Source organism: Triticum aestivum, chromosome 6A, assembly GCF_018294505.1.
Source record: "Triticum aestivum cultivar Chinese Spring chromosome 6A, IWGSC CS RefSeq v2.1, whole genome shotgun sequence".
Taxonomy (NCBI): Eukaryota; Viridiplantae; Streptophyta; class Magnoliopsida; order Poales; family Poaceae; genus Triticum; species Triticum aestivum.
Window position 1 is genome coordinate 604,010,830 of NC_057809.1, and position 14,639 is coordinate 604,025,468.

At 41.1% G+C, this 14,639-nt stretch overlaps 1 protein-coding gene across 1 annotated transcript; it reads left to right on the forward strand.

The window, feature by feature from the left end:
• The first annotated feature begins 7,823 nt into the window (after positions 1 to 7,823).
• Positions 7,824 to 14,349, forward strand: LOC123128928 (translation initiation factor eIF-2B subunit epsilon). Its single transcript, XM_044549043.1, has 15 exons — positions 7,824 to 8,091; positions 8,157 to 8,396; positions 9,071 to 9,385; positions 9,528 to 9,635; positions 9,770 to 9,962; positions 10,280 to 10,542; positions 10,670 to 10,799; positions 10,920 to 10,993; positions 11,146 to 11,391; positions 11,463 to 11,536; positions 12,291 to 12,382; positions 12,722 to 12,804; positions 13,328 to 13,399; positions 13,561 to 13,686; positions 14,001 to 14,349. Exons 1-15 carry the CDS (start codon positions 7,954 to 7,956, stop codon positions 14,055 to 14,057), a joined length of 2,211 nt encoding a protein of 736 aa, XP_044404978.1. The 5' UTR covers positions 7,824 to 7,953; the 3' UTR covers positions 14,058 to 14,349.
• Positions 14,350 to 14,639: the final 290 nt, after the last annotated feature.

Here is a 14,639-nt window from a genome sequence, read left to right on the forward strand (position 1 = left end):
GAGGTTTTTCCGATCTAAAACATGTTCGGCAGCCGAACTCTGTCTCCCTTCGCTAACTAGGCCTTTTTTCTACTAGTATTAAACAAGAGAACATATTCAACGCTAAACGCACCCAGCCTAATCTATACATAACATTCCCGATTAATTGGAGCCTCACGATCAAATCGCTTAATTAGATCTAGCCGTCATGATTACACCAACCCACAAACGAAGTGCGTTTAGCAGTTTTCCAGGGCGGACGAAAACTCTGCCAACGCTCACGCCTGCACAAAGGAAACATCCCACATCCAATTTACACGGAGAGTCATATACGAAAACAAATGTGCTAACTTATCGGAAATATATCCAGGGAATCAATCCGCCGTCCAGCTTACGTGCGTCGTCGCTGCCCTGCGCAGCCACCGAGGCACCCGACGACCGCCGCGACGACGAGCTCGCCGAGTCACCCAACGACGACCGCAATGACGAGCTCTTCCCCAACACAGGTGCAGCCGCCCAGGCACCATCCCAAAGCGGCGACGATGAGCTCTTCGCCGGCACGGGTGCATGCTCTTCTCTGATCTGAAGTTGGTAAGGCTTTTACACGCAGCTGCCGCCAAGACTTCATTAGGCTAAAAGACGCCTCTACTCCGCTCCGTAGATGCATGCTCATTTGTCAACCTGTTCATGTGATCCATCAATTGCTTTCATTGAATTTATGAAAAACAAGAGCAATTCTAGAAGGAAAATGTAGGAACTGGTGACTTATGGCAATGACCATATGCTAACATGATCCTTGATGAGCGTTGGACTGACTTCACCTAAATGCCTCATGAAGCTGCATATGGATCATTCAATGCTCAGTTCCAATTCATGTGAACACAAATAAAGTCTGCCTAAGATATACAGTATTACAACCTACTACATCCTGGTGCATTCTTGCAGGTATATTAGTGCAAAATGAATTCAATTGGTTGCAGAGGCACCATAAGAAAGCTTTTTGATGGCAAACAGTGGGATGGAGTTGAACATAAAACTACACTCTGTCAGCGTTGTGCTAATAGTATTCCTTCCGTTACAATTGTGTGATAACATTCTTGACATTCACAGGGTTCAAGGACTTCGTATAGCCCCGACCAATCCCAACGGGACGCTCACCCCGTTCCAGGATATAAGCAACATTCAATCCTTGGGTGATGAGCATTACACAAGCACACAATTTCAGTTTTTGTAGCTCAACTGATGAATTGTGCCATTGATTGCATACCCTAAAGAAGTAAAAAAGGCAAGAGGGATAGAGAATGGTATGCACAAAATAAGGATGAGATTAATAAGAGACGCCGTGAGGTTTACAAACAGAAGAAAATTGCTTGGGGCACAAACACAACTGGTTGTATCACACGGTAATGAAGATGAACTTCATCCTACATGGCCCAGTTATAATGATGTATACTGATCTATTCTTCATCTACTCAGGCCATAATGAGATTAAGAATCAGATGGAAAGGGAGCGATATGCACAAAATAGAGAGGAGATATTAAAGAGACAATGACAAGCCCATGAGCAAAATAAGCATATTGAGCAGATGGTCCTTGGGGATATGAGGGATCTGCTGCAATCCATGTGAAAGGATATTAAACTCTATGGATTTCCGGATCTGGTTGACGCAGATGGTTCTTTTGACGTTGATGCTAGAGAGGTAACAGAGGAGAGACAGGTCAAAGCGGACCAAGAACATCTAGATCTATTCAGTTGTTTGAACAATGAGCAACTAGCTTGTTTCAATGACATAATGGATCATGTGACAAACCCAAAAATCCAGATATTCTTTGTTGACGGTCCAGGAGGCATTGGGAAGACGTACATGTACAAGGCATTGTTTGCAAAGGTCCGTTCGATGGGCCTAATAGCGATCGCAACTGCTACATTCGGTATAGCGTCTGACATTGTGATTGCTTATACCGACGATGAACAACCTATTAACAAGCTTATCGAAGATATCTTCCCATCCCTGCACACCAATGCTAGGTCGAGAGAGTACATGAGCAGCACACGTGCAATTCTCTCGACCAAAAACGAGCATGTGGATGACCTGAATGACAAGATGATCTCCAAGTTTCCAGGCGAAGAAAAGGTGTACCATAGCTTTGGTTATATCGAGGATGACTTCCAGAATAATTACACGATTGACTTCCTGAACTCGATCACACCAAATGGGTTGCCCCCGCATGTCTTGAGAGTAAAAATCAACTGCCTAGCCATTTTGCTACGGAACCTCGACCCTCATAATGGGCTATGTAATGGAACACAGCTTATGATCAGGGCCTTCCAGGATAATGCAATTGATGTAGAGATTGTTGGTGGCCAGCATGCTGGAAAGAGGGTGTTCATACCTAGGATCCCTATGTCACCCTCCGAGGACACCTCACTTCCCTTCAAGCTTAAGAGAAAACAGTTCCCTATCCGCGTGAGTTTTGCGATGACCATTAACAAGGCACAGGGTCAAACCATCCCAAATGTTGGTATTTACCTTCCAGAACCTGTTTTCTCACATGGCCAACTATATGTTGCATTGTCAAGGGGTGTCTCAAGAAAGACGACGCGGATTATAGCCAAGCCTAACAAGGAGGTTGATAAATCTGGAAGAAGCACCAAAAACATTGTCTACAGAGATGTTTTAGAGGGGTGAGGTACATGCAATCGTTCGTGTTTTCTTTGCACCTTTGATTTTGTACCTATATAACTAACTCTGAATGTAACACTTCTCTCTTATTTTATTTGCAGGTTTTGATCACATCGCGCTACATAATAGGGTGCTAAACAAGAATGATGCCGATGTGACCTCTAACTCTTTATGTCAGAGTCGTTTATTAGTGTGATTTATTTTTAAAAATCATTGACATATCAACTGTCTCAAAATGAAAAAGTTCAGACTTTAAATGTGTGACACTTGTTATTCTGTTCTTGTTCTGATTACTTACACCATTCATTTGGGAACGTGGAAATTTCAATTTATTCTTTCAATTCCATCACATAAGATTGTACTACCAGCAAAATTTAAGCTGCTGGGATCATTGACAGAAATGATGAAATATTGCAAATTTATGATGGTTGTTTTTTCTCTGAAGTGCATATGTGATTATGACCTCGGTCTCAAATATAACTGGTTTCATTGCCAAGCACACATGAACTAACTAAATTAAAACTATCAAGAAGTGTCAATTTCATCATGGAGTAAAAAGTATTCTGAGTCCCTAACACTAATAGCCATAGATAAAATTGTAATGTGTGCACACAAAACTGAAGACAACATAACCAGCAATGAACAAAAAGAGATTCTAAACATGGAATTCTGGACCTAGCACTTATCTTTTGTTTTAACTTCCAGGTTTTGTTCGGATCACACTATATAATAAGCATGAAAGAAGGATGTCGATGTGACCTCCGACTCTGCATATCTGTGTCTCCACAGCAGCACACCTGAAATATTGCAACTTGATGATGGCCGCAATTACTAGCATCTATCTTCTCAATGCATTTTTTCCTATTACTCATGACCAAGAATAATGAGAAAACAAAAGCATGAAACTCACCTTGATGGTTACACATCAATGCCAAGAGTTTTCAGCTGTAGTACAACATTTGCGATGTTACATCCTTCAATCTCAGGATATTAGATTTCGCTGGTTTAGCAAACTCATAACTAAAAGTACTTCGCTGGCCCCTCCTGTCCAGCACGGCCATTGATGGTACAATAAACTGGCAAGATAAAGGACACAAGAATTATATTTCTTGAGAAAAAAGGTATAAACTTTCTTTGTACAAAATGGTAAAGGAAAGAAGACACAAAATCGAAGAAATGTTCCAACAAGCTGAACTCGATATTTCTGTATAAAGAGCAGTCTCGAGACAGATGAGTATACCTCTTTCGATTCAAACTTGTTGCTCCCATCCCCTTTCGGCACCTCCTTCTCCCTCAGGGTATCTGAACCATTAAGGGTCGCATCATCAACACAGGCACCAATAGAGAGGATGAAAAGGAAAATCATAGGCTTGGAAGAAAGCTTACTCTTTTTTTACCGAACGATAAACAGCCTCCTGCGAGTTGGCGAGCAGGGACCTACAGTGTCCCGAGCAGCAGCACAACACGCGGAGGTCTTCGTGGTCATCCTAATCAAGATGGAAATCAAGACGGGGGCGGAGTGCAGAGCATCCGGATCGAGGGGAGAACAAGAGTTGGAATTGGACCTTGATGGCGTCCCGAGAAGGGAGGAGGGAAGTTCGTGGCGTGGCGGGTGCATCAGTACGAGGGAAGGGCCCGGCGTCGCCGGCGAGCATGCCGAGCTCGAGCGCCCCGGCATCGCCAGGAGGAGGCAGGCCCCAGCGTCACCAGATAGGAAGAAGGGGCGGGGCAAAGAAGGGGCCTGCGTGGCCACGGCGAGTGCGTCAGCACGAGGGAGGGCCCCGGCGTCGCCGGCGAGCATGCCGAGCTTGAGCACCCAGGCGTCGCCAGGAGGAGGCAGGTCCCGGCGTCACCGGATAGGAAGAAGGGGCGGGGCAGAGGAGGGGCCTGCGCGGCTGCTGGCGGTGCTGGCGAAGGGGAGGGGCGGGGCAGAGCAGGGGGCTGCGCGTCCGCTGGCGTTGCTGACGAAGGGGGAAGGGGGGGCTACCACCAGATAGCTCCGGCCATGGATGGAGATCGCGTTGTGGATGAGGGAGCCAGGGAAGAATGGGGAAGAGAGAAGTGTGAGGGGCGGTGGAAGGTTGACTGATTCTTTTTTTCACTATACTACGTATGATGGTGAGTGAGTGTGGCATTGTCCAAACAAAAAATATCTTCTAATAAAAATCCATTATACTCTGTATGTTCGTAAATACAAGTTTTTTTTAGAGATTCTAATATGGACTACGTCACTCTAAAATACGCTCTATATTCATCCGTATGCAGTCCATATTCAAGTTTCTAATGACTTATATATAGAAACAGAGGGAATATTTCATAGGGATTCATAGGGCATGTCCGGTTCACCTACGTGAGTGAAATTATTGTTTTCATAACGGCTTGTTAAAGTCATGATCATTTGATGATTAAAAAAATATAAATTTCTACAAAAAATGATAAACTTTATTGAGTATATTTAAGTTTTGCAACCATGCAGGTCATCTTGTGGTTTGTGGATGGTAAATTTTATGGAGTACTTCACAGTAGATATTTTGTCTGACGCTCCTACACGAGTATTTTTCACTGTGTATCATTATACTTATTCTATGTTGTATCACTATTTAACTCTCATTACTACTTTAATAGGAACATATAACAACTTTTAAAACAAAACTAGCTATGATTTTAGTGGACTCGGAATTGAATGATGATAATATAAGAAATCGAGACATGGAAGATGACGAAGACAACACAGATCCCACGGAATGTATGATACTAGGTAAACCCCCTGAGAATTTCAAAAAAATCAAATACATCATCAAAAGTTGAGCTCATCTCATAGTCATTTATCCTTTCACCGTTTGTCAATCAAACAAATGATGACTTAATAGATGAACTATGCTTGTTCATCAGTATGGTTGATGATGTCGCTCTACTGGAGTAAGCCATATTTTTTAGATCATTTTGTATTCTAATAAATTACTCTGATGTCATTATAATTGACAGAATTTCGAATTTACATGAGCGAATGGGTCAAAAGCTCTGATCCTTACCAAATTAGCTTAAATTTGAGACAAATAAAAACATACTAAACAATGATGAATACATGGATATTGATTGTTTCAATATGGTTGTGCGTATACTAGCGCGCAACAAAGTCCAGCTTCTCAGAGACATTCCATCTCACTATATGGATCTAAACTTTTGTGTAAGTTACTATAATCACGTATCAATTTTTTTCCTCATCGCACTAATGTTTTCTTATTCTTATTTTAGGCGGTGTTTCACTATGCACGAAACTCAAGTCATCATGAAAATATGGACATTGTTATATTGAAACGGTTGTTCCATAGGTGGCCTGAGAGCAATGACTATCATATCTCACAATGTGATATGGTAAGATTTTAGATTTTCATTTTATGACAATGCTTTATTTGGTCTTAACTAATATTCCATATATTATTTATAAACTATCGCATCGTTGTAGATTTTGTTGCCTTGGTGTAAGTTTGGACTATTTTTATTGTTTGTTTTGGATCAAAATAAAAAACTTGTCTCAATTTTTGATCCGACACCAATACCTACTTTGGGGAGAATGTACTTAAAACCGTGGCCGGCAACCTAAACATTGCCCTTGAAGTTGCAAACCCTGCATTCAAGGACGATATTTCTAAATGGGAATGCATAGTTCCTATTGCTCCAACAAACTCACACTGGTACGAATCTTTTTAATGCATTACAATATTTATTGATTCATTCAAAGCACATTATATCTTTATTGCATACATGCAGTGCCCTGTCGGGTTATTTGGTTTTCAATTTCATGCACTCATTGTGCGATGGAAAACTATATTTTCCCATACCCAAGGTGAGTATTTACACCATGCTTATTTGTATACACATTGTACATGCAACTTGTTATAACAATGTTGTATAATGCATATGTAGCATGGTTTTCAACTGAGGAAGCAATTTTTGGTGCATATTCTAAAGTATGAAGAGAATGAAGCTCAAAACAGTATCCCATCCATTGAACGAATCATCATAGATCACATCTACAGATGGACCTTCAGTGCTTCAAAAGATGGACCTTCAAGACATGCTTAGTTCTGGTACTTAAAATATATATTTTTATAACAATTATAATACAATTATTATGTGACCGTTAATTTTATGCGGAGACATGTTTCTGGATCATGTGTTACACGCTCGCTCATATCATTGGGCATTAGACACATTTAAATGGCTCGGTAAAAAAATCACTAAAATAAAAATTAAATTTACAGTAGATGTTTTTACTATGGATTATGATACGTGTGTGTTGGATCACAAATATGTCACACTTTTTTAAATACAATTTGAGTGACATGATAACATTTTTTAGCCATCCGAATTTTTATGTAAAATTTATTTTGGTTAATATTATACCATGTGAACTCATTTTGTTTTAGACGTGCGTTGCACGTGCATGCTTACTAGTGTCTCAAAAAGCTGGCCCAAGAAAAATAACGAAGCGGAACGTACGAGCGGTAGAGAGAGATAGATCGCATGAACCGGCATATTCCACTTATCGATGGCAGGTTCTGTAATTTCCACAAACTCCATCATTTTCTGGATCTGCACGTTGGTATTTGGTAAGATATCAATTACTTTTTCACGGGAATGGTAGGATATTAATTACATGACAGATTTCAAGGGATAGCGTTGAGTCAAAACATGTTTATAACCAATGGCAATGGTGGAAAATTAAAGCGTTAAACGTGTTTGGTGCTCAACATTAGAGCGATTTAAACCACTAGATAATATGATTTAACGGTCAAGATGATTTGGATCTGCTCATTTGAGTCTTTTTATATTGGTATAGATATAGACTAAGATTCAATTAATTATCATTGTTTCTTCTTTAGACACACAAATTGTCGATGAACCGAAGCAAACATAAGTAAGACAGTTTTTCTGATAAAAAACAAACATTTCAAATTCTCTAAAATCTAATCCTCCTCCCCCCCCCCCCACCCCCCCCCCCCCACACCAGATTTTCTCTAAAATCGAGCATGCAAGCTTTGTTCAATCTGCACAGTTTTTTTTAGGCAAGTACGATCTGCACAGATGGGCTGAACGAATGGCCGTGCTTCAATACTCGACATCCTAAAGCCTACTATAAGCCTGAAAATGCCCAAACTCCTAAGCCCAGGTACGATCCACCACGCCTCCCTGCTGCCACACTAGCGGAGCCACGGCGCGACGACGGCGCGAGCGACCAAAGCTAAACCTTCCCCAACCCCTCCCCGCCGCCGCCGCCGCCGCAGCCATGTCCCAGAAGAAGTCCCGCGGCGGCGCCGCCGCCGGGGACGACGCCGACGAGCTCTCGCGCTCGCCCCTCCAGGCCGTCCTCCTCGCCGACAGCTTCACGCTCAAGTTCCGCCCCATCACTCTCGAGCGCCCCAAGGTACCGCATCCCCCTACCCCCAAACCCTACCCCCCGGCGGCACCTGAATTGCGCTGTCCCCGCAGGTGCTGCTGCCGCTGGTGAACGTGCCGATGATCGACTACACGCTGTCCTGGCTGGAGACCTCGGGCGTGGAGGAGGTCTTTGTGTTCTGCAGTGCGCACGCGGAGCAGGTCAAGGGGCACCTGGAGGAGGCCGGCTGGACCGGCAAGCCCGCGGCCCGGGAGATGGCCGTCACGGCGGTCGAGTCGCACGACGCAATCAGCGCAGGTGACGCGCTCCGCGTCATGTATGGCCATGGCGTTGTGAGTTTCTGATCTCCATCCTTCCTGTGGATTACGAAGGACTGCAGTATTAGTTGTAGTGTCTGTTGCTGTTACTGCTTAACAATTTGTCTTGGCCGGTTGACTAGAACTGATAGTGAGCATATGTGGAACTGAAGTCTGGGGAATATTTGGGAGTGTCATTCCAGTTCATTCAAGGAAGGAAAGTAGATTTAAATTGTATAACTTCCTGCCATTCCAGGTCACTCCAGTGGCCTCCCATTTGGTACTGGTTGCCTCAATGGTGTGGACTTGGGAAATAATTACAACCGGCAAGAGATTGTGATGGATAAATGATGATATTAAATAATGTTCAGAGCAAAACCTAGCATTATTTTTTTTGTCTGATGGCTATTACCCAAAAAAGTTGTTCAAGGTTTGAACTATAACATCATACTGAACACATTAGTTCAGCTCAATGCCTCAATTTTGATATTTTTCATGCACTTAGCTCTGTGATTGCTGTGCCTGCTTAGCAATAGTATCACGTGCCCTTTTTTTGTCCTAATAGCTGTCGCTTGTGCCTCAACTATCGTAACACATACATAGCGCAGTCTTATTTTCTTGTTCTATTCTAAATTTTTCACATACTGACAGTGTGCCTGACATTTCGTTTACACTTTCAGTTGTTTCATCCATTCGTCTGTTTTATGTAGATAAATGGTGATTTTGTTCTCATCAGTGGTGATACAATCAGCAACATGAGCTTAAAAGATGCTCTCCAGGAACACAAGGACAGAAGGAAAAAGGATCCACTTGCTGTTATGACTATGATTATAAAGCATTCAAAACCTTCAATCCTAACGCACCAGACACGTTTGGGCAATGATGAAATTGTTATGGCGATAGCTCCTGAGACAAAGGAGCTACTTTATTATGAGGATAAGGCAGATAACTCACACCTGTGTGTGACAATTGATAAGGATATACTGGCCAATAATCCTACTCTCCAGTTGCATAATAACATGGAGGTCTGCCTTCAAACTTGTTAATTAAACAACAGATATATGTTTTTCTCCAAGCTCATTTTTTGCTATATTATTAAGGCCATGATTCACCAGTACTTCAAATCTTGTTTTATCGATCTTAGTAAATTCCCCCTTTTGCTGTCAGGATTGCTATATTGATATCTGCTCGCCAGAAGTCCTTAGTCTTTTCACCGATAACTTTGACTATCAACATCTCCGACGTCATTTTGTAAAGGGTTTACTAGTTGACGATGTAAGTCCGTTCACCACCAGTTGACCTATGTAAGACAAGAAAACATGATGCTTATTTTTAGTGCAGTATCTTGAGTGCCATCTCTCTTATCATGTCTCTTTTGTAACAATCAAATGGCATGCCAATCCTTTCAGATTATGGGATACAAAATCTATACTCATGAAATACGCTCCAGCTATGCTGCAAGAATAGATAATTTCAGGAGCTATGATGCGGTGAGCAAAGATATAATACAAAGATGGACATACCCTATGGTGCCTGATGTGTTATCTTTTGGTAACTGTCATGAAATGAAACTTCACCGCCAAGGAATTTACAAGGCATCAGGTACGCGTAGTTGCGACTGAAACGAGCCACAAAGATTTATTTATGTACCTTGTTTGATATCGTTCCTTGATTCATTCCTCAAAATCTAGATGAATTTATCAAATCAATATGTTTAATTTGGAATGAAAAAAGATATTAGTTCATAATATCATGAAAATTCTCTGTTTAAGGTTCATGGGCTGTTTTAAACTGTGATTTTTGGGCATGAACTTTTACCTGTCATTCAGTAGGTCTATAGGTATGTCATCGTTGATTCCTGTAACTATATAACAGCACCTTTACATATGAACTGTTCACATTCATCAAATCTTTTCCAGATGTTACATTGTCGCATTCTGCACAAATTGGTGCGAATTCTGTTATTGGCAATGCGACAAGTATTGGAGAGCAGTGCAAGATATCAAATTCGGTAATTGGGGAAGGTTGCAGTATTGGTAAAAACGTTCTCATTCATGGTTCCTATATATGGGATAATGTCATAATTGAAGATGGGTGCAAAGTGAGTAACTCCTTAATCTGTGATGATGTTCATCTAAAGGCAGGGGCAATTGTTGAGCCTGGCTGCATATTGTCATTTAAGGTATGTTGCTATATATTACATCTCTGTGCTATCCACTTCTCCTTTAGGAACAGGCTATAAACCAGTTGCAATTTTCTATTCAGCAGCATTGCAGATATTGATTAAATTCTTATTTGTACCATTTCAGATTAAAGTTGGAAAGAATGTTGTTGTCCCTGCCTATTCAAAAGTGTCACTACTTAACAAGCCTTCAAATGAAGATAGTGACGAGGAACTTGAGTATGCTGACACTAATTCTGGAATTACAGATAGTCCACGTAAGTCTGCATACCCTAAAATTTCTGTTCTTGATCATACATGCATTTTCAATTTATTTTTATGATGATTTGAATGTATCACTCATGTTTTACTTAGCAAATTGGCTTTCTATATTGCAGCCTTTTCCATCTCAAAGAGTAATGCCGACCACCCAACCATCATATGTGAAGATGATGACTTAGGGGCATCTGAGGTATTCTTCTATTCTTAGTTGGTGCAGTGATTTCTGTAATCCATGCTTGCGTTACTGTGGTTGTCAGGATTATTATATCCAGGCACCCTGGTGATACATTTATCATGTCTTGATTTATAATCATTGTGGTTGCTGTCTATGATATTGCTTAGACTGGTACCTCTGGCGTCCTTGGTTACATATGGGCAAGTGGTGATACTGGAATTCAGGACGAGTGGAGACAATCAATTGCTCCGATTCCTAAAGAAAAGCTTCAAGAGTTGCAGCATGCTGTATCTTTTGATGATGACGAAGGATCAGAAGAAGACTCGAACAACCGTCCATCTGAAGCAGACCGTGACAATGATTCTGAGATCAGTGTGGTTGAGGATGATGATTATACTAAGTTTGAGAAAGAAGTTAGTAGCATATACTTGGGATTCTCATACTCTTTTTGTCTTCACTTTGCTGATTGGTTTACCCTACTTAGGTCGAAGAGACGTTCCAGCGGGCACTTGATGGGGTTCATCAAGATAATTTGATACTAGAAATCAATGCGCTCAGGTATAAACTCTTTTCTGCACAACAGACATATTTGTGAATGCCTACTAAATGTAAACAACTACGACACATATAAGTCAGTCACCCTAAGTATGGTTTGACCTGGACAACATATTACTTATGGGTAACGCGCTATAGTTCTCATTTTCTTTTTGAGACAGTAATGATATGCTGCAAGCAGATGACATTGCAGTTTTGCTGCAAAGGACATTTTGTTTTGTGAAAAAGAATTAAAATATACTCCCCCTGTAAAGAAATATAAGAGCGTTTAGATCACTAAAGTAGTGATCTAAACACTCTTATGTTTCTTTACAGAGGGAGTACTACATATCAAGAATTCAAGATGAGATTCAATCACTTCTTTTCATATGGAACATTGAACTAGCTGGAAGTAATATTCCATATACAATTTATTCTGCAGAAATATTGCAGCCATGATTTTCACACCGTGTAAAACCACAAACTGTTTTTGCTGGTAATGTTCATTAAGCATCTGAATTTGGATTAACACTTTGTTTCCCAAGCACTAGCTTTGCTTGTATAGAGTATGGAAGTTATTTGCGGTGTCTTGTTCTAATTTTACGGTCTGTCGATAATTAACTAGTATCTTTGATTTCTGTCCAGATGATCTTCTTAGTTGTATAGAATGTTTTGTTTAATCCTTCACATCACTGATAGAGTATGCCCATTCTTTATTTTGTCTAGTTTTTATAGTCATAATGCTGATTGTGTTTGCAAATTTGTGCTTATTTTTCAGGTTATCTTATAGCCTTCAACATGCTGATTGTGCTGGAGCAGTTTTCTATTCGATCATGAGGGGTGCATTAGTGGCTGCACAATCTACTAATGGTATGATTTCTAGGGATGCTTCACAGTTTTATGAACCATGATGCATGTCAAATTGGGATAATGATTTGATCATTAGCTACGACATTTGGTCATTTAACCGTAAGAGTAAAGAACCAGTTCACAGAGGAGCTTAGTGTGGTTATGCAGGAAGTCCATAGGATTTTGCATAAAACATTACATTTCCTCTATTGCAAAGTCCAAGCATGAAAGTTTCATCCCAACTGTGGAACTTTGTGGTCATGCACTTTTTGATATGGGATGCTTTTTTCCTATAGCTGTTAGATCTCATGATGAAAGGTAATAAAAGCTTATTTGTCCTGCTCCCCCCTCTTTATATAGATAATCTTCTAAAGACAACTGCCGACGCACTTGCCAAGTGGAAGGATCTTTTACGCAATTACACCAAGACAGTTGATGAGGAGGTATGGCTTGAGGATATACTGGATAAATACCTTGAAGTCTGCATGAGTAACATCTGCTTGAAAATTCAAAAATACCATCAGGTTTATTGATTTAAAAATGGTATTGCGTCAAGTGTGTTCGTTGTCAGGTTTAATCATGTCAGTTATCTTCCATATCGAGTCAGCATAGGTTCCTTTATCAGCCATTCGAGCATATGCAAATTATATAACTGAAGCAATCGTTTATATAATTATTTGACCTGATGACATGTTGATCTGCACAATGTGCATATAGTATGGTGATTTTGAGATAGCTCACCGCCCTTGCCATGTGGTTGCATATAGTATGGTGGTTGTGGTGATTAGACTTCCAAATTGTTGTGTTGGTGCACGGCAGACTCTTGGAGGGGCCTCTGATGTGGTTGTCAAGTTTTATGTTCAGTTTGAAAACAGGGTTTTCCCATGGATTTCTATGACTTATGAGTTGTTTTTGTCTTTTGTATTTGACATGGGCTAAATGCATTATTTTGTGATGGTGATATAGATGGAAATACTATTGAAGTTTGAGGAAATGTGCCAAGATATCACAAAAGAATTTGCTCCACTGTTCTCAAAGGTAAAGAACTATTTGATTTCGATTACAGATAAGTTCCGTGCCATTTATATTTTTTTTGGAAGAACATATGTAGTTTTGTTTGCACTGCTGGGTTGACGTAGACTGTTTGAGAATTGATGATCTTGTTTTTGTTGGTTTTGATAATATTGTATTGAACGCAGATCTTGCCTTACCTCTATGATAAGGACGTAGTCAGTGAAGATGCAATTTTGAGATGGGCGGAAGAAAAAGAAAATGCCGACGAGTCTGATAAAGTTTTTGTTAAACAGTCTGATGCTTTTATTAAGGTATATTCACTGTACTAAGCTGAGTTCTCCTTTTCCATATCGCGTAAGATTTACCTGGCCTGTTTATGCCTTTCTATTTCTGTAGTTTTTCATGATCTCAAACCTTCCATCAGAGGGAATGATTCAAACCGCATGTCTTGTATTTATAATATCTCCTGGCATGATGGTGGTTGTATTTCCGGCACTGGGTTTGTGCCATCTGTTGTGCTGGCAGAACAAAGTCTCAAACATGATGATGTCTTGTGAAAACTAAATCCCACTGAGATGTTCGCTTGTCTTGAGCATACTAACTTGTCACCCATTTTCCTTGGCAGTGGCTCAAGGAAGCTGAAGAGGAGGAAGACGACGAGGACGACGACGAAGAAGAGTAGAGTCGGAGAGGAGCGCAGCGTTGTGCAACTTGGGTGGTTTCCCGGTGAGTTTGCGCCCGGGAAGTTTTGGAAGCTCGATTTGTTTGTACAACATAATTCCAGTTTTGTTCCTAACCAATCGGAGGGCAAAAGAAGAGAGGTGGGAGAGAAACATTTGATCGTGAGGCGCGGGGCGAACAACACATGGACCCGCAGAGTGTAGATATGTTACATAACCCTCCCCGACTCTCCGTTCGTGCATGCTTTGATTGGCTGGTGCTTCCATGAAAGAAAGCCTGCTTGTTTTACTTGATGTCCATCCATGTGTTCCCCTTTGCACCCAGCCAGCACTGACTCGCGCAGGCAAGCAAAATCTTTGGCAAAGGCTTCACTAAGATATGGATTCTTCTTTTATCTTTCCGCTGAGGAGATGGATGGATGGATGGATCGATTGTGTAGTGGGGAGGAAAGGAAAGCAGCGGAAGCTGGGGGGAGTGAGTCCCCTGGCGCAAAAGGCGGCAAAGGGTTCATGTGGATTGCGTAGATCCGCCACTAATCTTACCTCAAAAGGGCCACGGTTTGTGTTAAAGCACGCTGTTTTTT